Source organism: Amaranthus tricolor, chromosome 12, assembly GCF_026212465.1.
Source record: "Amaranthus tricolor cultivar Red isolate AtriRed21 chromosome 12, ASM2621246v1, whole genome shotgun sequence".
Lineage (NCBI taxonomy): Eukaryota > Viridiplantae > Streptophyta > Magnoliopsida > Caryophyllales > Amaranthaceae > Amaranthus > Amaranthus tricolor.
The window spans coordinates 2,518,232-2,538,445 of NC_080058.1; the positions used below are offsets into that span (position 1 = coordinate 2,518,232).

The 20,214-nt window shown below is 35.3% G+C and overlaps 3 protein-coding genes across 8 annotated transcripts; 2 read left to right on the plus strand and 1 right to left on the minus strand.

Moving 5' to 3' along the window:
* Window positions 1–636: 636 nt before the first annotated feature.
* LOC130796777 (RNA-binding protein Y14A) lies at window positions 637–19,624 on the minus strand. 5 transcript variants are annotated; one of them, XM_057659162.1, is made up of 7 exons: window positions 19,189–19,624; window positions 16,258–16,394; window positions 14,219–14,367; window positions 8,058–12,425; window positions 7,716–7,855; window positions 1,753–1,974; window positions 637–1,621 (listed from the first exon to the last, which is right to left on the minus strand). In XM_057659162.1, the coding sequence occupies exons 1-4, from the start codon at window positions 19,448–19,450 to the stop codon at window positions 12,380–12,382; spliced, it is 594 nt and encodes a 197-aa protein (XP_057515145.1). In that variant the 5' UTR covers window positions 19,451–19,624; the 3' UTR covers window positions 637–1,621; window positions 1,753–1,974; window positions 7,716–7,855; window positions 8,058–12,379. The 5 variants fall into 5 exon arrangements, with proteins under 5 accessions (XP_057515145.1, XP_057515143.1, XP_057515144.1 ...); XM_057659160.1 differs by adding an exon at window positions 3,929–4,295 and having other exon boundaries at window positions 637–1,974; XM_057659161.1 differs by adding an exon at window positions 3,929–4,295 and having other exon boundaries at window positions 7,716–12,425.
* LOC130796775 (uncharacterized) lies at window positions 1,449–8,032 on the plus strand. 2 transcript variants are annotated; one of them, XM_057659156.1, is made up of 10 exons: window positions 1,449–1,961; window positions 2,766–2,878; window positions 2,984–3,046; window positions 3,336–3,425; window positions 3,934–4,099; window positions 4,202–4,388; window positions 4,769–5,601; window positions 6,433–7,024; window positions 7,564–7,629; window positions 7,731–8,032. In XM_057659156.1, the coding sequence occupies exons 1-9, from the start codon at window positions 1,449–1,451 to the stop codon at window positions 7,596–7,598; spliced, it is 2,592 nt and encodes an 863-aa protein (XP_057515139.1). In that variant the 3' UTR covers window positions 7,599–7,629; window positions 7,731–8,032. The 2 variants fall into 2 exon arrangements, with proteins under 2 accessions (XP_057515139.1, XP_057515138.1); XM_057659155.1 differs by having other exon boundaries at window positions 6,433–7,014.
* On the plus strand, window positions 10,211–11,692 carry LOC130796776 (F-box protein At3g07870-like). Its single transcript, XM_057659157.1, has one exon. The coding sequence runs from the start codon at window positions 10,265–10,267 to the stop codon at window positions 11,405–11,407; it is 1,143 nt and encodes a 380-aa protein (XP_057515140.1). The 5' UTR covers window positions 10,211–10,264; the 3' UTR covers window positions 11,408–11,692.
* Window positions 19,625–20,214: the final 590 nt, after the last annotated feature.

A 20,214-nucleotide genomic window follows, 5' to 3' on the forward strand; every position in this document is an offset into this window, starting at 1 on the left:
TGCATATGCCTAAATACACTAAATTTATCCGATCAAATTTAACTTATCACTCATATATATATATATATATATATATATAGGGAAGCGATGCAATGAAAAGGGGTTGAAAATGAGAAGAGTAAGAAGGACTCTACATCCTTAATTTCACTAAAATAAAAAAAAATTTATGGTCACGGTTGAGCCAAAAACACATAATTGTAAAAGTAACTATATTACATAAAAACGTAACTATGAAATAATTTTTAAAATATTCTTAATTTATAGTAACATAGTATCCTTTTTTGTATTTATAGTAACAAAACAAGATCAAACAAAAATCCTTCTCATTTTAAAATCCTTTTTATTTGATCATATATATATATATATATCAATTCACAAGTGTCAATGTACAAGAACATGGATGCAATTTCATCCATAGACCATAGGAATAGATGCAAGATATAAGAAATGGGTTTAGGACCCATCTTATGATTTTGAAAATTAAGAAGTAAATAATATGGTTGAGGATTGGACCCACATGCAAGATAGATCCCTGATTGAGATGATTCCAAAGAGCAACTTGGTTTATGCAAAGGATATGGGAATAATATATTGCTTCATCAATAAAAGAATCAATATCAAACAAAAAAATATGTAGAATAATTAACTTTCAAGTACTAATACTCTTAGAAAGTCATTACATTAGGTAAGAAAAACGAGGCTGCAATAGACCCTCAAAAAGTTCTCTAAAAGCAATGTCACATTCACATACTTTCTTTTCTTCTCTACATCCTCCATAATAAGCCATCATTTACAACATTTACGATTCCATACTATTTCGAAAAGGTAAAAACTTTTTCTGATTGACAGACGAATTCAAAATACTAGTATAAGGTGAACTGAACACTCATCTCTACATGTATGTTGAACCAACTCCGTTGCTATTCTTTTGTGTTATAAAGTATGCTATGGAGTTTTTAATCAAATGTCATGAGTGATCAAGGCAGGCCCAAACCTAAATTCCCCTGTCTGTGATATCTTAACTTAATAAGACGTGACAGATTACCTTCTTCGTTAAGTTATTAACCACCAACTCCTTTCCATAAACTTTGATAATTATTCAGCTATGTAGCTAGATTTCTAAGAACCCTTTTCTCATAATCAGCAACCCCACTTAGACTACCCTTAAACTATCTTTTATGGTCCCCCAAAAAAAATTGTGATTCTATCTTTATAATGAAAAAGTCATGAAACTTACATATATAAGCTTTCAAAGAATTTCAGCATGGACCAATTCTTCTAGGGACCCCATATCATTTGGGTCACCCTCCCTCCCCCAAGCACACTCAAAAACAAGCACAATACCAACAGCAATTCAAATTCCTGTCTGTTTATCAGAAAATATCCTTCCATCCGTAGGATAATCCTGGATTTCCCTACAGTTTTCTGAATGATTAAACTTATTCATCATGTTAGATGCAAACTTAGTATCCATAATCTTGATTAGTACCTTATCATTGACTTATTTTTCTGCTTTTGGATCGATCCCAAGTCCGGCAAGACACAAAATCGATAGATTTTTTCGGTTTGATGAGGAATCAGACAGTTGGGTACTTATTAAACTGCCTTATGATCTAGTTACCTGCAACAATGGTAACTGTACTGTAGTGGGTTCTATCCGTCAAGCACCAAATAGAACAGAGAATGTTCGGGTAAAAAATGGAGATAGTACTGCACGAAAAGCGAATAAGGAGATTTACAGACGACTTTTACCTTTGAGGAAGCGCGTTTCTTTGACAAAAATGTCGGATGCATCCATCTGGATCACTGGTCAGAGTGGTTCGATTTACGAGAGATTTTGGAATGGAGTGCAATGGGTGATCGCTCCTCATGATTTGCCTGAATATGCAGAGTCTGCTGTATCTGTGTTCTTTGTTAATCAGACAATTCTTGCCCTCTCAGAATCTGGGTATCTTTATCAGGTACAGTTCTGTTCTGTGCACATGAAATGAGAAAACCAATGTAGATAAAACCAAGTATTGATGATCCAAGTCAAGTATAGCAACAATCCCAATATATTTGTAGTATCTTTGAGATGAATAACTATCAAAGGAGAATACCGATATAGAGTGGGTAAAACACTCATCTCTACATGTGTATAGACCCAATTCAACCGTCATTTTCTTTAATATTAGAATAATTTGCGAATTACAGCCTTAAAGTTTAGCACATTTGCAAATTACAGACTCTATGGCCACCAAAGTATCAAAGTTTGCAGATTCAGGTCAAAACACAGAATTCCGACCATTTTAGTGGTTGGAATTTTGGATTAAGTGGTCGGCATTCTGTGTTTTTGGCCTGAACTTGTAAACTTTAATACTTTGTTGACTGTAATTCGCAAAAAATAAACATTAAGGCTGTAATTCACAAAAATGCTAAATTTTAAGGTTGTAATTCGCAAATTATTCTTAATAGAGTTTTTAATCATATAATCTGGGTCAAGCCCTAGGTAGACCCAAGTTTCTGATTCTTATTGTTTTTAAGTTCTGCATTTTCTTTTTTCTTTTTTTAATTAGTGTGGCTGATTATAGATAATAAGGTGGCAAATCCTGGATACTAGTATAGGGTGGGCTGAACACCCACCTCTAAATGTGTTTCTCTATGTCAAATGACTGGGCCATGGCCTAGGCAAGCTCAGACCTAGATGGCTAGATCGCTCTAATTACAATAACATATGATAGTTCTAAATTCTGCATCATATTCAAAGGGTTTGTTTCCTGTTACAGATGCAACTGATTGAAAATTCACAACTACTTTGGACAAAGTTTGAAGCTAGAGTTGACCACAATGAAAAAGAGGAAAGTGTGATCAAGTCTGGAGTTGTTACAAAGGATGGGGAGTGAGTAGTTGCATTTTGCTTTTTAATGAAAGCTAATTATATAACCCAGATGCTCAAAAACAATTTCCATAATCAGAAAACTGACAAAATTTGCACATACCCCAGGAGAATTTACTTCTGCACAAAGAATGGGTCACTAGTTGAACTTGTTGGGGTCGAACCTCCCAGGTATGATGCATCACATTGTTGATAAGGTAGTTAAATTCATGGACTAAATTCTAGAATCACACTTTAACTTCTATAAAGCCGATTAATATTGCCCATGTGAGATTTTTCGGGCCATTTTTTGGCTGAACATTTCGCTTGGCCTGATTTTTTCAAATTTTTGAGCAAAGTTTGCAGCCTGTTTTTCTAACTGTTTTCTAGCCCATGATCCGTTCGGAATCACTTGAAACTGATGGTTAGAAGTCAGTCTGTCACTAAAAAAAGTTCTCATTTCTGCATTGTGAACAAACAGGTGGGTGAATCATGGACAGCCCCCAGGGGCAGATGTTGCAGGAATAGCTGATGTTGAGACACTCAAACCAAACCTTATCTTCACACTCAGGTGAACTAATACAAGTGCAAAACAAACTATTGATCCTTTAAGTGTTCCTCCTTTGTATTCATAGATGTCCCATTAGATTTTCCTACACATTATGTTAGTATTTATATAACATAACTTGGAGCGGTGGAGCTTCAACCATTAGTTTAAGCTTTTAGTTAAGGCCTCAGGATATGTTATACATTCTATCAAACTTAAACTATGTGTTAAGTTGGTTCCTCGACATGCCCTCATTTTGAGTGGAAATTTTAGCGTCACGTATAAGAAGGGTATGTGTTGTATCTACACTTCTACCCCAAATGACTCTCGTGTGAGGAGATGTGATAGAGTATTAACTATCTTAGGGTCTAACCACTTAACCATTAACTTAAGTTTTTGGTTGAGTTGGTTCCTGCACTTTTATAAACTTAAGGGCTATTATGCTTTGTAATTGGTACTATTCCCTCCACACCAGCTATTATTCTTAATAGAACGTTCATGAAAGACATGATATGAATTTTGGATACCATAGTTCGGCAGGAGATCTTTACGAGTATGATAAAAGCACCAAACCGCCCTGGAAGAAGCATGTGTGGAGAAAAGAGTCAGCCGAACATACTTCCTTGTTGTCATCAGGGGGTTGCAGTGCTCAAGTGATAGGCAGAACTTCATCAATATCATTGTTTCTGTTGAACAAGGTGTAATAACCATCAAACATGACTAATATGCATTTGTCGAAAAGGTTTGATAATAATAGATTCTCGTTCTTAATGTTCGTGACTTCCTTGATGTCATTTCAGGCCGGTGAATTTGTTGAGAGGCGACTGAACCAGAGAAAATGGAAATGGATAATACATGGGAGACCTGAAGATCAACTACTGACATCAATCACACCTGTTCCAGAAGATGAATCTAGTGAGAAGTATTCAGTGTTCCTAACAACAGCATCAGGCTCAATAATGGAATATCAAACAACTAAACAAATTGGTATACAATAAGGAAAACAAACCTCGCTATAGCTTTTTACGGTCTATTTGGTTGTTGGTATTAAATCGTGGGAATGTTAACGAATATACGATTCTAGGTAGAAAGTTCACTCGACAAAGCTCATAATTATGCTTGTCCTAAACTAATTTGCTTGCCGAATTAGGTGGTAATAGAAAATTGGAAGGATGAGACCATTATTACCATCATTTCATCAAAATTAACACTAAAACTCATAAAAGAAGACATGTGTGATGTATAAGATGATTTTTTATTCGGAATCCTTTAAATGCAAAGGGGAATGGAAATCTTCAATCACTAGGCTAACCCTTAATTCTGATGTATACAATCATTTTTTTTGAATGTTGTTTGCATGATGATAGGAATGGTTCAACAACATCAACTTGAAGAGTCATGGATAAATCATATGCATCCACCACATGCAATGGTAGCAAGAGGCATTGCAGGGATAGCATATCAATTTGGTAGGTTAATTTTCCCCCTAGACGATGGAAGGATTGCAGAACTTCATCTTGCAGGCATTGGAGGTGAAAATACGGGGCCAGATCATCAACCCAATACCCGAAAAAGAATATCATCGAAGTATTATTGGACAACATTGGATGCCCCCGAGACTGAAGGATGGAATGCAGAGTATTGCAAAGAGGAGCGCGGACCTTCTAATTGCCTAATAGGAGTTAAGGATGAAACAAATGACTACACAAAGACAAGAACTATGACAAGAAGAAGAAAAGGAATGCAACAGAACTATTTGATCCCCAATGAGTCGAGCATCAACCTAGATGAGACCAAGGAAGATCGTGCGTTGAACAAGAGTTGGGTGGATTCTAACTTCGGGTTGAGAGTCATACAAGGAGGCAGATCATTTTTTATGGTGTCAAAGAATGGTATGGCTTTTGAGTATCTATATAGTGATAATGTAGGACTTTGGCTTAAGCACGAACACCCGACAGCAATGAAGGGTGCAGTTGGAAGCTACAATGGAAGTCTGTTCTTGATCGATATCCATGGCGCTTTGCTTATAAGAGAAAGAAGCAATAATGAGCTTCAATGGATAAATTGTACTTCCATGAAGAAAGGGAAAGAGCTAATTGGTGGGCCCCCTTGGGATAGGATTCACAGTGCAGGAAAAAGAATTACAGCAAATGATGCAATTTATTTCATAAGCAAGAAGGGAAGGCTACTACAGTTCACTGTAAGTAAAGCACAAATAGGCATATAACTATTGTTTTCTCGACTGCATTAATAATCCGATTTATTGCCCATTTACTAAAAACGAACACACCCATTTTGATTGTTCTAAAATAATCCTACCTATTGCATGTAAACGCTGAAAATGTACACAATCTATATAATCCATTTGTAAAACTCCATTTCAGCCATGTCAAAAACCTGAAAATTTCATCCTTTTTCCATACAGCTCGTCTTGTATGAGACCGTCTTACGGTGAAACGACTTCAAAATAAGAAGTCTATAAACAAAAAGTTTCTTATTATTGGGTTATATGACCCAAGTATGAGACATGTCTCATGGTGAAACTGTTTCATACGAGAATTTGTGTTTTCCGTAAGTCTTTATCCTTCTTCATTAAACCATCAAAACACCGATTTTCATTTAGGTTAGATTTTCGTCACCCACATGCAATAGATGGGACGGGTTTAATTTGATCGCACGCATTTCTCCTTCTCTCTCCCTTGAGGGGGTACGGGTACGATCTGTCCGCTACCTCTCCCCCCGGACTCTGATTTTGTGTTGGACACTGGGCTGATGACTAAGACCAAGACCAAGACATGCAATAGGTGGGATAATTTAAGAATAACCAAAACATGGGTTTTGTTCAATGAAAAGGAAATATGTTGGGTTATTATTGTCAAATTTTCCTAATATTTATAGTAAAAGTACCTAAATAATTAGGGATGAATGGATGTGTATAGCTAGGGTTAGTTTTTAGTATATAGTCCTCAACTAAGAAACAAATGTTTTACCATCATAAATTTTACTTGAACTTACAGACACTGTTGTCTAGGTTGCTCTCAGAAACTTCAAATGGAAGGACTGCAAAAACCCAGCAAATACAAAGATTGCAACACTAGTTGACCAGGAAATGTGTAGGGATAAAGTCATTTTTGTTATCGGAAGGAACGGAAGATTGTATCAATATAACACGTTATCGGGACTATGGCATGAGCATCACCAATCTCAGCACCTAATTCTCTCGAGATTACCCGGGACAGCTATTAGACCATCGCTATCTATGGAATGCTCGCTGTTCATGATTTCACAAGATGGTGGACTATTTGAATATCATTGGAACTCACTTGATGGATGGGTGTGGTTTGAACATGGCACGCCTAATGAAGAAGTGAATATAGCAGGAGCACCCGGCCCAAGTTTTGAAGGTCATCAGTTGTTTGTAGTTGGCTCAGACGGAAAAGTGTACTTAAGGTTCTTCAACGGAGGGGAATGGAAATGGAGGGACTACGGATTTCCAGATTCCGAAACTATAAAAGTTGAACTAGATGGCGCGGAAGAGCTGAAACATCAAAGAAACAAGAGGTTGTGCCATGAAAAAGAAAGTGTACACAATGCAGAAAACTGTGATGCTAAGGTAATCAGATGTAAGTTTGTTAACTCGGTGATGTTAAGAAACCAACTCAACCAAAAGCTTAAGCTGATAGTTGAGGACCTTGATATGTTATACACTCTATCACACCCTTTCACACGAGACTCTTCTGGGTTAGAAGTGTGGATGCAATACAGGCACTCCACATAGCTTTCAATCAAAATAAGGAGTGAATAAGACTGGACTCGTGACTTTTCGATACGTTAGTTTCTGATATCACGTTAAGGAATGATCTCAACCAAAAGCTTAAGTTGATAGTTGAGGCCCTTGATATGTTATATACTCTATCACGACCTTTCACACGAGAGCCTTCTGGGTTAAAAGTGTGGATGCAACACAGGCACTCCACAGCTTTCAATAAAAATAAGGAGTGAATAAGACTGGACTCGTGACTTTTCGATACGTTAGCTTCTGATATCACGTTAAGGAATGATCTCAACCAAAAGCTCTAATGGTTGAGGCCCCGAGATATGTTATATTTGAAGTGACTAAAATTCATGATAATTGATAAGTGAGCCGTCTGATCTTCTACAGATAGCGTCAACACGACCAATTCGTTCAGCAGATGATAAAGTAATTTTTGAGCTCAGAGATGGAAGAGTAAGCAATCTATTCATATAAAAGATCATAATTCATATTCTAACTATTCAATGATTGTGTTAGCTTATAATCATAACAATGCTCACCATGTATTATGACAGTTAGCAGAGATGCATCAACCAAAGGACTCCAATTGGAAATGGTCGAAGATCATTGCAACTCCTACAAGCTTATGCAAGGAAACCTTCTGGGCTGCAACCGCATCTTAAAACTGAAGAATCTACGCCTGCAGATCACAAGACAACAATGCTAAAGCCTTAATCCAATTCTCAGCACATTAGGTCGACCAGAAACTGCAGATTACAAGAGCGCTTTAAAATTTTCGTTTCACGTTGATCATGATATGACATTAGAAGTATATGGATTCTTCCCCTATAATAACAAGCATAACTACAGAAGCTCAGAAGCTAGGTGATACAAAAACATACCATACTGTACATAGTAAAGCAATGACACCAAACCAGCCTATTCCCTCTACCAATAATCGAATACGATGCAGCTTGGAAGCATGAGCTACTAAGAAAATTGCTTTGTATTGCTCCCACTGTCTGATGTATAGTTACACAGGAAGACAAACACATCATAAATGCATGTTAAGTAAGGACAACATTCCATTACCTCAGACATAATAAGGTGGCTTCCACTGGGGTTTGAGAGAATCCGATGTATGCAACATAACCCTGTTAGCGATAACAAAAAGTTGTTTCTGATTGACCCATGATATTTTTTTAAAAAATTGGTAAATATTATTAAAGAAACACTAAACATTAAGGAGCCCAAAACCACCGGTATAAAAAACCCGTGAGGGGAAAAACCTTAATATCCGGGCCACCCAATCAAAAGGCATAGGAATGGACTATGCAATACAACGTTTACAGCGTTTACATCAAGAACACCAAGAGTGATTGACCCATGATAGTTTGCAACTTCACATAAATACTCCTATTTAACAAAGAATTGCACATGATTAATAAGAAACGTTCAACAAAATCAAAGTGTCACATTTGTGTATGTAATCAATTAAGTATATAAACTTAATTGTTGCAAGTTTATGATAATAATCATTTAAATCATGATATGATGCATCTAGAATATAATTTGTGATGTTGGCAATTATCCAACCTATCACTGAATCTTCATCTGAAAGATTATACAGTAATAGTTAATATTAAAATGACAAATTCATACCTTTGTATTATATTAAGAGATAGTTGCTCTACGAAAAAGACATAAATGCGTGGAAGATAAGGTAGGGACAAAGATAGAAAATCCAATACGATGTCTACATCACTATCCTTGTATCTTTGAATCTATTCGAATTGTTTTCATTCGAAATCTTTGTGTACAGCGTAGCAGTTTAAGTAATTGTGGTGGTTTAATGAGGCTAAAATATTACTTTAGAAAATATATTATTGTGCGGTAAGGTAGCAATTTAGGTAACGCTTAGTTGATATAGGTAGTTATTTCAAAACGTCATAACTAGATGCTTTCCAAAATTAAAAAATAGCGTTTTAAGATGTTCTCTATATTTTTTTTCAGCATATTATATTCCAATAACTACCATAAGCACACCTTTTACCAAACAGTAATAATTTTCACAATTGAATAGCTAACAACTATCTAGTGCATAAACAAGGCCGCATCACCGTGTTGTGTTCGTATTGTAAAAGTTTTTAAGTTTACCGTGACTGAAATCTAGACCACATTCACCACAAAGTCATCCGTATTGGCCGTGAAATCCGTTTCTTGACCGTTACCGCAACCATGACCGAAACCGTATTTTTGCACTATGGTTAGATTTACACACGGGCATAGTTAACACTTATTTAGACCGTTAACGGCTACCCCACGGCTACCTTGTGTCATCGAACAAGCGATAAGTAGTTGAAGCATCAATACTAATCACTAAATGAATTACAAGGACAAATAAAACATTCACATTTCACATAGTATGATACAAGAACAAATTAAGTGTTAAATAATGAGGAAGGAACAAATAAAATAAGTTAACGATACACTTAATATGCATCATATACCGTACGACATTGCCACATTTCACCATGAAAGTACTCCAAAGTAACTTTAACTTCCAAGGGAAAAGAAAGTGCATGTCTCAAAACTCTTATCCAAAAAAAACAATTATTAAATACATAATTGCAAAGCTTTATTTATTACGTGTAGTCAAGAGTTATCTTCTTTAATTATTTTATCATAAATTTTAGTGTGATACGATTTTACCGGAGACGTTTCTTATACATGAGTTGAATAGCCCAATTAATATAATTATTAGCATATAAACTCTTTATTTAAAGATCGTTTCATTGAGAAACCATATCTCACAACAGCATTTGATGTCAATGAATCAAGGGAAAACCAAACCAATAAGAAACTAGCTTTGGAACTTCTTTGTTCTTTCTCACAAGTCAAGCTTAAACCTTTTATATTATGGAGTACTATTTTCCTACTCAACTTCCCTTTTAAAAATTCTCAATAAATTCAGACTTTTTCAGATTTGCTGAAAAATACCCACAAAAAGACAATATTTAATCCACAATTATTTTCAAGAAAAGAAAAGAAAAAAATTCATCCACAATCATCATCTTCTTCCTTTCTCTTTTTGTTTCTCAATCAATCAATGGAAAAAGAACCACCAGATAAAGTAGTGCAATTCAATACCTTACCAAAAGACATAATCTTTGACATTTTTTCAAGGATTCCATTGAAAAAACTTACTCAATTAACCATTGTTTGTAAGAAATGGAGGCTTAACATACATCAAAACCCAGAATTCAGAGGTTTTTACCATCAAAAACACAGAATAAACCCAATTTTGCTGTTCACTAAACAAGTTCAGATCAATGAAAATTCTTCAACCCAATTCTCTTCTTGCTATATTGATGGAACCCAAGTAAGTCAAATGCTTACCAATAATTTTGATCAACCTTTAATTACTAATATCTTAACCTGCAATGGAATACTTTGTTTATTATCAAAAACCCATGTATTTTTCTATGATCCCATCATCAAAAAACTATCTAAAATCCCTAATTCAAGATATTTCAATTGCACTTTCAGTTGGGCATTTGGGATGTTTCGAAAGGGTTTCAAGCTTCTTCATTTTTACACCATTGAGACTTTTGACAATTTCCATTATTGTCAAATGCAAGAGGTAATGTGTGAGATTTTGACAAAACCTAGTTTTGATTCTCAAAAAGATTGGAAATTTATTGGAGAATCCCCATATAATGATGTTCTTGGTAGGAAAAATTATGCATATGTTGATGGGAAATTTTATTGGTTAATTGGAGAAAAAAAATACAACCCAAATGGTATAAAGATCATGTCTTTTGATTTGGGTATGGAGATTTTTGGGATGGTTTCTTTCCCAAAAACTTATTCGGATAGATCAGTTGAATGCTTGGAATTGGTGGAGATTAATGATAAATTATGTTTGACTGATAGATTACCATGGGAATCAAATATGGATGTATGGATGATGATGAATGAAAATGAAGGTTTTCCAAATCATTGGGTGAAGAAATATAGGATTGATCTTATGGGTATTGATCATCATGATGTAAGAATTTTGGGTCACTTGCCTAAAATTTATGGTAATGATTGTGAAAGTGAATGTGAAGGAAAAATTTTGATGAAGATTGGGGAACAAAAATTTGGGTTTTATGAGCTAAAGAAAAAAGTTTATAGAGATATAATTAGTGATATTAATATGAAAGAATGGAGTTTGCAGTTGATGCTTAACAGAAATACACTGTTCTAGAATGTTCGTGCTTAAGTTTGCAAATCCCATTTTTGGAAGATTCTTGTGTTGTACAACGGCAATGATACTATATTGGCAAGAAATACATTGTGTTAGAACGTTAGTTTCAAATATCCGTGAAATTTTTGATTATATTTTTGATTATATGGTGCAAACTTAGACACACGTAAAGAATATTGTATTTAGTGTAATATGTATGGGTAAAATTAAAATTTCATCGAACCGTATTAAAGTTAGATATATTAAAGCTTGTGTTTGCACCTGTTTCAAATTTCCAAAAAAGAATGTAACTCGAGTAGAAGCGTAGAACCATAGATCTTGATTCAGTAATTTTATTACAAGTTCTTCCTTCGATTTAATTCATGTAATACCAAATATAGTGAAAAAGTACAAAGAATTTTCTACATGAAGGTCTTTCTAATTCTTGTTTACTTGCTTATTTGAATACATAATTGCATTTTTTTAATGTCTATACTCTATCGTTCATCAAAACATGCTTTTCTATCATAATTTCTAACATTTTTGAATAGTCGAGCGAGGAAAATGATAGAGCGATTTGACGTAACGTTGTAAGAGTAAGTTCTTCATCCCACAAGGAGTGCAATAGAGACCATGATATGAAACTCGTGAGCCATGAATAGGGTGAAGGAGCAATAAGCTGAGAGTCCTAGATTTGGGGAGGAGAAACAATACAAAATCCACAAGTTAAAAAGTATTTGTCAAATAGCTAAACCTAAATAATACAATAAAGGTAGTGTACACTCAACAGGGATAGAATGTTGTCCAAACGCCACTCTTCCAAAAGTTAGGGTTCATTTTTAAAAGAAAGCTTATATGTATCAACAAACTAATACAAACCCAAAGATTAGCCCAATGCCTCACTATCTTGGCAAAAAGAAAGTAGCTCCAGCACACACTTTCAACTCGAAATCAGGATAAGGTATCCACAACTTCCACAAGCAACTAAATGATTTAAAATCTTCTTCTTGGACTCCTTGATCTTTGTCCACGTGGTGATCTGCATTAGAGTATTAATTAATGATAGTCATATACATTTAATACAAAATCATTTGTAATACAAGATTAAACAAATCCATCACAACTAAATGGTGGAGCGCACTGCATAAATACACATTTGAAAACTCCAGACTTAGGAATGCTGGGAGGTCGGTCAAACTGACAGTCGTCACCCCATGTCGGCCAGGCAGACATCGCAGTAACGCGGCCTATGGACCGTCATGGTTGTGCCATGCTGACCGTTGACAAATCAAGTTTTACATAAAGAATCTCAAGAGAAATCCACCCAAAACCACCCCCCAAAGAAAAAAGCAACCTAAAATAAAAACAGCCGCTTCTCTTCTTCCCTGACAAGAATAATGGACATTTAGGGAAAACGTACGCCAAGAAGTTGAGTGTATTTACAACATTAAGGGGTTGTTTGGTATTAGAAATTTGGCTCAAAGAAACGGTAACACTGTAGTGAATCCGTTACTAAGTGTTTGTTATAGTTTTTGAGTAACAAATTCCCTTTCTTAAGGTTAACCCAAACCCTTACTTTGTTACTGGTCAGAAAGCAGTGGTAACAAATCACATTTCCACTGTAATTCAAAGTCTCTCTCTTAATTAACTTCATCTCTGTGGCTCAAAGCCTTTGCCCAAATTTCTTCAACTCTTTCTCAAATTCCTTTAGTTTTCATGTCTCTCTTCTCTTCTATGTCCTCTGCTTCTTTGTTCTTATTAATTATTGAAATTGATAAAATTCAATCAACTGCAATTTTGGTTTTGTTAAATTGGTTTCTAAATTGTAGAATAAAATTCAACGTGAAAAACGTGATTGTTGAAAAAATTGGGTGAAGCCATGATTGAAACCATCTGAATTCCTTTCTTTTTAAATATATTCATTTTGTTAATTGCTTTAATTTTATTTCTAATTTCTGATCTCACGCCACAAATAACTAAAAAGAAAAGAAATAAATAAATAAAAAAGATTAGGTAATTTTAGGAGAAAGAAGTAGATCAAAAGATGGGATTTATATTTTATAGTATGAAGGAGAGAGAAAAGCAATGACTAATATATAGAGAAGACAATGGTGATGGCGGTGGTAATGGTGTCGGTGGTGGTAGTGATATCCTTGGCGGCAGCAGTGGCTACGGTGATGGTGATGGAAGGAGAGAGAAAAATGTTTAATGCAGTATAACGATGGGTATTGTGTATTGTGTTTACTGATTCCATTACTTATAGATAAATCAAACAAGTTATTAAAGTAACCTTTATTGTTTCCTTTTCACCACTTTTTCTGATTCCATTCCCTTTCCATATAACTACTTATACCAATCAGCCCCTAAGAGTGAATGAGTTTAAACTACTCCATTCCAAACAGATATACTACTATAACATTAAGCGTTTCAGATCATGGAAAAGCAAAAGCATTTCAAGAATACTGTACTTTACCCCCTTAATCTTAACCGCTGACCCATAATGTCCTAAAATGCTTCTATCAAGAAGGTTGGGAAAGTTTCTTTCGGTGTTTGCAAAACATCAGAACAAAAAAAGAAGAGCCTGTGTGTCAAAAAACAAAGGGCACATAAAATCTAACCCCTTCAAAAGACCAGAATGGTCACTCTACGTGAAATTCTGTACCCAAGTGTCCCATTTAACAGTTAGGCTACTACATCTTCAAATACACAGCAAACAAATTTTACTAACAAGATGTCAAATAAGATAAAGTATGGAAACCAAAACATGGTCTGGTGCTTTCCATTATCCCAGGAAAAAAAATCAAGAACAAACAACTGTTGAGAAAAACAAACCTTCTCCGATTCCCCCTTCTCCTGTTGTAAGGCCCGTTGCAGAAAGCCCAATCAACATTTATTGGCTGTTCAAGCAATTTAGCTCCATTCATCTCCTTTATTGCAGCCTGTGCTTCTTCAAATTTCTCATACTCAATCAGTGCATAACCCTGAAGGTAAATTATCCATCAAGTTACCACAAATGAGAAAATCAGGACTAGATTTCACAAAAAGATACTTTAGATTTGACTAACAAAACGCACCACATTGGTACTTCATGCAGATTTGTAACTCAAATCTACCGAACATATTTAAGGTGAAAGAAGTATGTGTACAATGCCAAGGAGAAACATCACACTCAACCCATACAAAAAGAATAATAAGAAAAACACACATTGGCAGACCATCCTTCATTATATGAGGTAGAGAAAACCAAAACTGTTACCCTTTGCAGAAGATGAACCAACTAAAGTCCCAAATCAACGCATAATGTAATATTCGACACCCAAGTTCCGCGCAGCTGAACTCACTAAGTCAACAAAACAATCTTGCTACCATACCAACTTAGATCCTAGTATATCAAAAACCATAGCCAATAAAATTCCTAGTCTCCCTACAGCTTCAGTTTCCTAGGTCCAACGTTAAAGGCAGAGCAACTCAAATTACTCGGTCCTAACACAAAATTAGGCAACATCTCCAGCCAATATTAAATTCTCAGTCACTTTCTTCGCAATAAGATATTTGATCGACACAATGCACTTCAAGAGTTCATTAAGCTCACTTTAATTTTGAATAAACACACCCAAATGCAATAAAAATCTTTTGGTTGTGACTTGTGAGTGATGAGACCCCTACAAAGCAGGTTGCTACATTTATAGTTTTAAAGATAAAAATTCCTTTAAATTTCCGACTAGGCCCCCATGAAAGTCACTTCATCAAAATTCAGCTCTTCACAGAACTTGACTCAAAGATCTACAGAACCCATGGTGATGCTGCTGACAACCACTTTTGATGCAAATCTTTTTCAATTCTCCATGCAACATAATGGATCATTCCCAAACGCGGGAATCGAGATTAGAAAGGGGGAGAGCTACACCAAGAGCACTGAATATGAACAAGAAATAACAAACTTAACACATGCAACAAAGATCACATTATCATCATTTCTCTAAGGACTCTTCCCTTCACATGCCACTTTTAATCACCTAATTATTGTAAGCAAAATAGATACCATAGCAGCCACAACCAACATCATTCTTCAAAACGAAGCATATTTATCTTGTATTGATTCAAATAAGAAACATATTGTTCAAAAATGAAATTCCTCATCTTCAGGATATCAACAAATCGAACATTCCTAAAACCCAATAAGTGGCACATAATTATGTTATTGATCTACACAATGACAATTTTTGAACGGGCTTCTGGCCATCCACATATAATTAATGCATTCCCATCCACTAAAAAGGACAGAACAAAAGAAAGCAATTTCAAACCCCTTTCTCATAAGCTTCAAAGAGAGTCCAGGAAAAGAAACCCCTGAATTATAATCCACCAATGTAACTTATAACATGTATTTCACCTTTAATCATTTTAATTAAAACATATCTAATCAAAACTATACCAATATAATGCTGTATTTTATATTGATATAATGCCATTGAAATGAACAGCCATAATCCTAAAAATTTGTGTTAATAACACTAAAAATAAAAAGCTTTACTGATAGAAACTAATCAAAAATCATGATTCATGATCAAGCTACTTGTTATGGGTTCCTTTACATCTTGTATAATGAAGAGGATGAACACGGAATAAACATAAAACACAAAATTCAGTCAATCTAATATATATGCCTACTTGGAAAAATATGACAATGAACAAACCACACCATTAGAAAAGATGGACAAGCAACATCATTAACAATTATTGACAAGCAACACCATCAGAAACTTGCAGACAAGCTATCTGATCTCGTATCAACCAGGATTTTACTATCCACCAACTAAAGATGCCCAAGAAGCTCCATACTATGTGGAGAGTAAGAAAATTCTATTCACCTTGACAAATCCAGTACGACGATCCAGATTCAAATGGAGGTTCTTAAGCTGACCGAACTCTCCAAAGACATTATGGAGATCCTCTTCTTGAGCCTCTTCATGAACTCCTGTGACAAGTATAATCCAGCCCTCGATTGCTGCAATAAAAACATGTCATAATTTCACAATCAGAAACTGCCAGTAAGAAACTCATATAACAAGAAATCAATCTTAACCACCACAAAAGTGATTTCACAACCACAAACTAGACTCAAACAGTGTATAGCAGAGGGGAAAGGTCCTAAAGACAAAGACAGAAATAAAAGCGTGTGCAGTGTGAAGTATAAGAAAAACAATTTCACGAAGAATCAACAGTTTACAGTATCAGTGGGGCACCAATAAAACATGCAAAGGCTTCAAAATTTAAAATCGTACTTTTGACTATTTGTGGCTTTTTCATCAATTCGTACCCCCAACTCCTTCATAATCCTAACTTCCCCTAGCATCACCTTCACTCTCTTAGGACTAAACTTTGAGAACCAATTTGCAATATAATTCTCTTAAAAACTTGTTTATATTTCTACTCATCCTACACATGCAAGTTCCACAAATGCGTTGTTGAGACAAAACCTTAAAAACACTTTTAAATAACTAAAAGAAACAAAGAAAACTAACACCATGTGAATTCCCAATTCAAACATATGAATATCAAACATTATTTGAGGGCTTCAACCTCAAATGCCTACACAATCCAGCTGAAAGAAGTGAATGATTATTGTTTGTAACCCAAGATCTTACATAATTTGAAACTAATTAAAGTGTCAACGGTTCGACATGGGTACTTGAGATAATCTAGACATGAACTAATAAAACTTCTGTCCACACAAAGTTCCACCGTCAAAAGAAACTGCATATATCTAAAATAAACTCCAAGCATCATCCATCATATACAAACTTTCACAAGCGTCAACAATAACACAAAGTTCCTCAAAGTATCCAATGACAGCATGGTGCTTTCAAGCTGTATTTAAAAAAGTGTGCCCGAAGCGTGCCTAGGCGCAAGGCAATAAGAGGCGATCACTAAAAGGCACTCCCTTGAGTCTAGGCGCAACAAGAATCTTCCATGGTGTGCCTTTATAGCGCCTCGCGAGGCTCCGCGCCTCGTGTATATCATATGTGATTTTTGACAAATAACATGCCTTTCCTTAATGTTATTGAAATAACCCTCAATTCTTAGTTGCTTATTGAATGGAAAGCAAAAATATCCCCTTTCTTGCCCTAAAACTATGGAGGACTAAGAAACAGTAGAGTAACAGTTGTTGCATCACCTTAAAGCGTCGTTGTCTTCACCTAATCTCCTCTACTCCTCTACTGGTCGACGTCCTCACCACCCAGGTAACGTCTTCTCTCTTCTTCATTCTTGCTTTCACTCTATCTGGTTTTCTCTTCTTTCTTGCTTTCTCTCGTTCAGTCTCTCCTCCGTGTTTCCCTTTCCTCTTTGATTTGATTTATAATTTATAAAAGAGTAAAGGTTGCTTTGTTTAGTATCTATTGCTGCTGATTTTTAAAAAAATTTAAATTTATTTTAATGGATGATGATGATGAGAAAGAAGACAATATTAGTGATGATGAGAACAATATAGGAGATGGTGAAGAGGCTTATGAGGCAATTTAGATTTTTACTGTTTGTTTGAGTGTGCCACAAAACAAATAAAGTGTCAAGAAGCATTGTTTGCTTTCTTTACCTTTGTCTTTATATTAGTTTTTTTTTTTGTTAACTCAAGACTATGTTATCGATCTAGCGTATGACTTTATGTGTTTATATAGCGTTTATCTTACTTATATTTTATAATAAGATGGATTTCATGTTTTAAGTATTAAATAAGTTTTTAAATGGATTTTGAAGCATTTTAGCAAAACTGTGCGCCTTGCATAGAAAAAGTTTGCGCCTTTGTTTTGCATCTAAGAAAAGGGACCTTTTGTGCCTCGTGCTTCTTAAAACTAAGTTTCAGAACCACAAGTTCACAGTAGAAGTCGAGAAAGATAGAAGAAGCCTAGCATCCTAATTCCTAAAATGTCCTAATCTTGGATTATTTTGTAAAGGGGAAAATGCACACACGAAAAACTGATCAGCGAAAAAATTCTCTAAGCTTCAGCTTTCTTGTGCAGGATCAAATTTGCAGATACAAAGCACGAAAACAGATTATATTAGAAAAAAAAGATGATTATAAACATCGGGCTTCAATATATAATTGTAAGCCCCGAAACATTTACATGACTAGAAGCTATTCCAAAACTCCACCAAAACCACCAGTTGCCTTGGAGATAAAGTGATACAAAGAAGTCCATCTTCATACGCACTAAAACAACTATTTATCCTGTCCAAAACTTCAGAGCATTGCTTTCATGGCACTTTTACTCTGTTTGTGATCTATGTCAAAGTTCCAAAGACTAGAAATTCAGCTTCTGGATAGAGGACTAACTATTGTAAATCAAAACCCTTTCACATTATGTTTGAATCGTTAGATAAAATCTCAAGACAATATGTTAAAAAAGATTCCAATTTAGACTAATGTTATTCTCAGTAAATCTTTTGTGTTTTTGGGTTGTTCACTCTTTAGTGTTTTTTTTATTACTTGCACATTGGTATTCTCTATTGCATTAAGTTCTAAAAGCCTAACAATCACCAAACCCTAGTATTTACCAATCCAGCAACGAAAATTACAATAAACCCTAAAAAATGCACAAATTTAACGAGCCTAAACTTACAGGTCTACAAACGAAAAAGGAAATCCACCGTAAAAATAAAACCTAAGGAAAACTCCAAATTCTAATACCCTAACAATCACAAAACCCTAGCAAGTACCAATCCAACTAAGAAAACTACAATAAACCCTAAAAAAATTAATAAAATTAAGGAACTGCAAAGAGAGAAGTCAAAAGAGAACTGACAGCGAGCGGGGCCAGGACCGCCATCGGAATCAAGAGATTCAAATTCACGAGCAGTCAAACGGCTATTACGGTCAGCGTCGTCCTCACGGAAACCACGACCTTTAGTTTTCTTCGCGGTGAAGCCAGAAGAGTCACCTCCAGCGCCAGTAATGGCGGATTTGAGCTTAGGATGAGGAGCTTCTTCAGCAGCAAGTCCATCTTCATCCATGAGATCGTCTTCTTCAGGCTCGAAATCGACTGCTTCTACATCTGCTGCCGCCATTGTTGTTGCTTAACCTTTTTGAAAAGTTTTATGTTTTGAGAGTTCGAAGTCTGAATTATTGTTTTGCGAATTGCGACTGAGAAATTAGAAAAGGGGAGATTTTGGAAGATGAGTTTTGTTGATTGTGGAATTGTACGAAATGGCCCAGTGGGCTTTTGTTTATGAACTGATTGAAGAAACGGAATTGTGAAAAATATGAAAAAGAATAAGCTTAGTATAAAAAAAATTCTCAAAATAAGGTCGAAGAAATTTTAATTTTCAAAATAATGACAATATGTCTGAGTTTAAGATTAGGTATATTTTCTATTACTAATATCGAACAATAGAACTGGTTAAAAAAAGTCAAAATTTGATGTTCGCTGTTAGTTAGGCCTGTTCAAAAAAACTCGACCCACCGATCCGCATCATAAATGGCGGGTCAATTTTTTAAAAAATTATAAGTGCAGGTTCGACCCACGTTAACCAGGTCGGGTCGTGGGGCCGCAATTCACATTAAGCGGGTACCCTCTGACCCGTTACTCCGTTAGTATTAAAGGTGGAATTCTTTTTAGGATTTTCAAACTAATGGCTCTACTAGAGTACTGGTGTTTGGCATATTGGCATATGGATAATAATTTTGATTCATGGGGTTTGTATTTTCACGGTTGAAGATTCAAACCTAAATAATTTTCATGGTAAAACGACATTCTGAATTTTGTTTTCGTTACTGAAAAAGTTGCTCATTTATCATTAAATTCATTAGTGACCTCACCTGCTCTTCATCT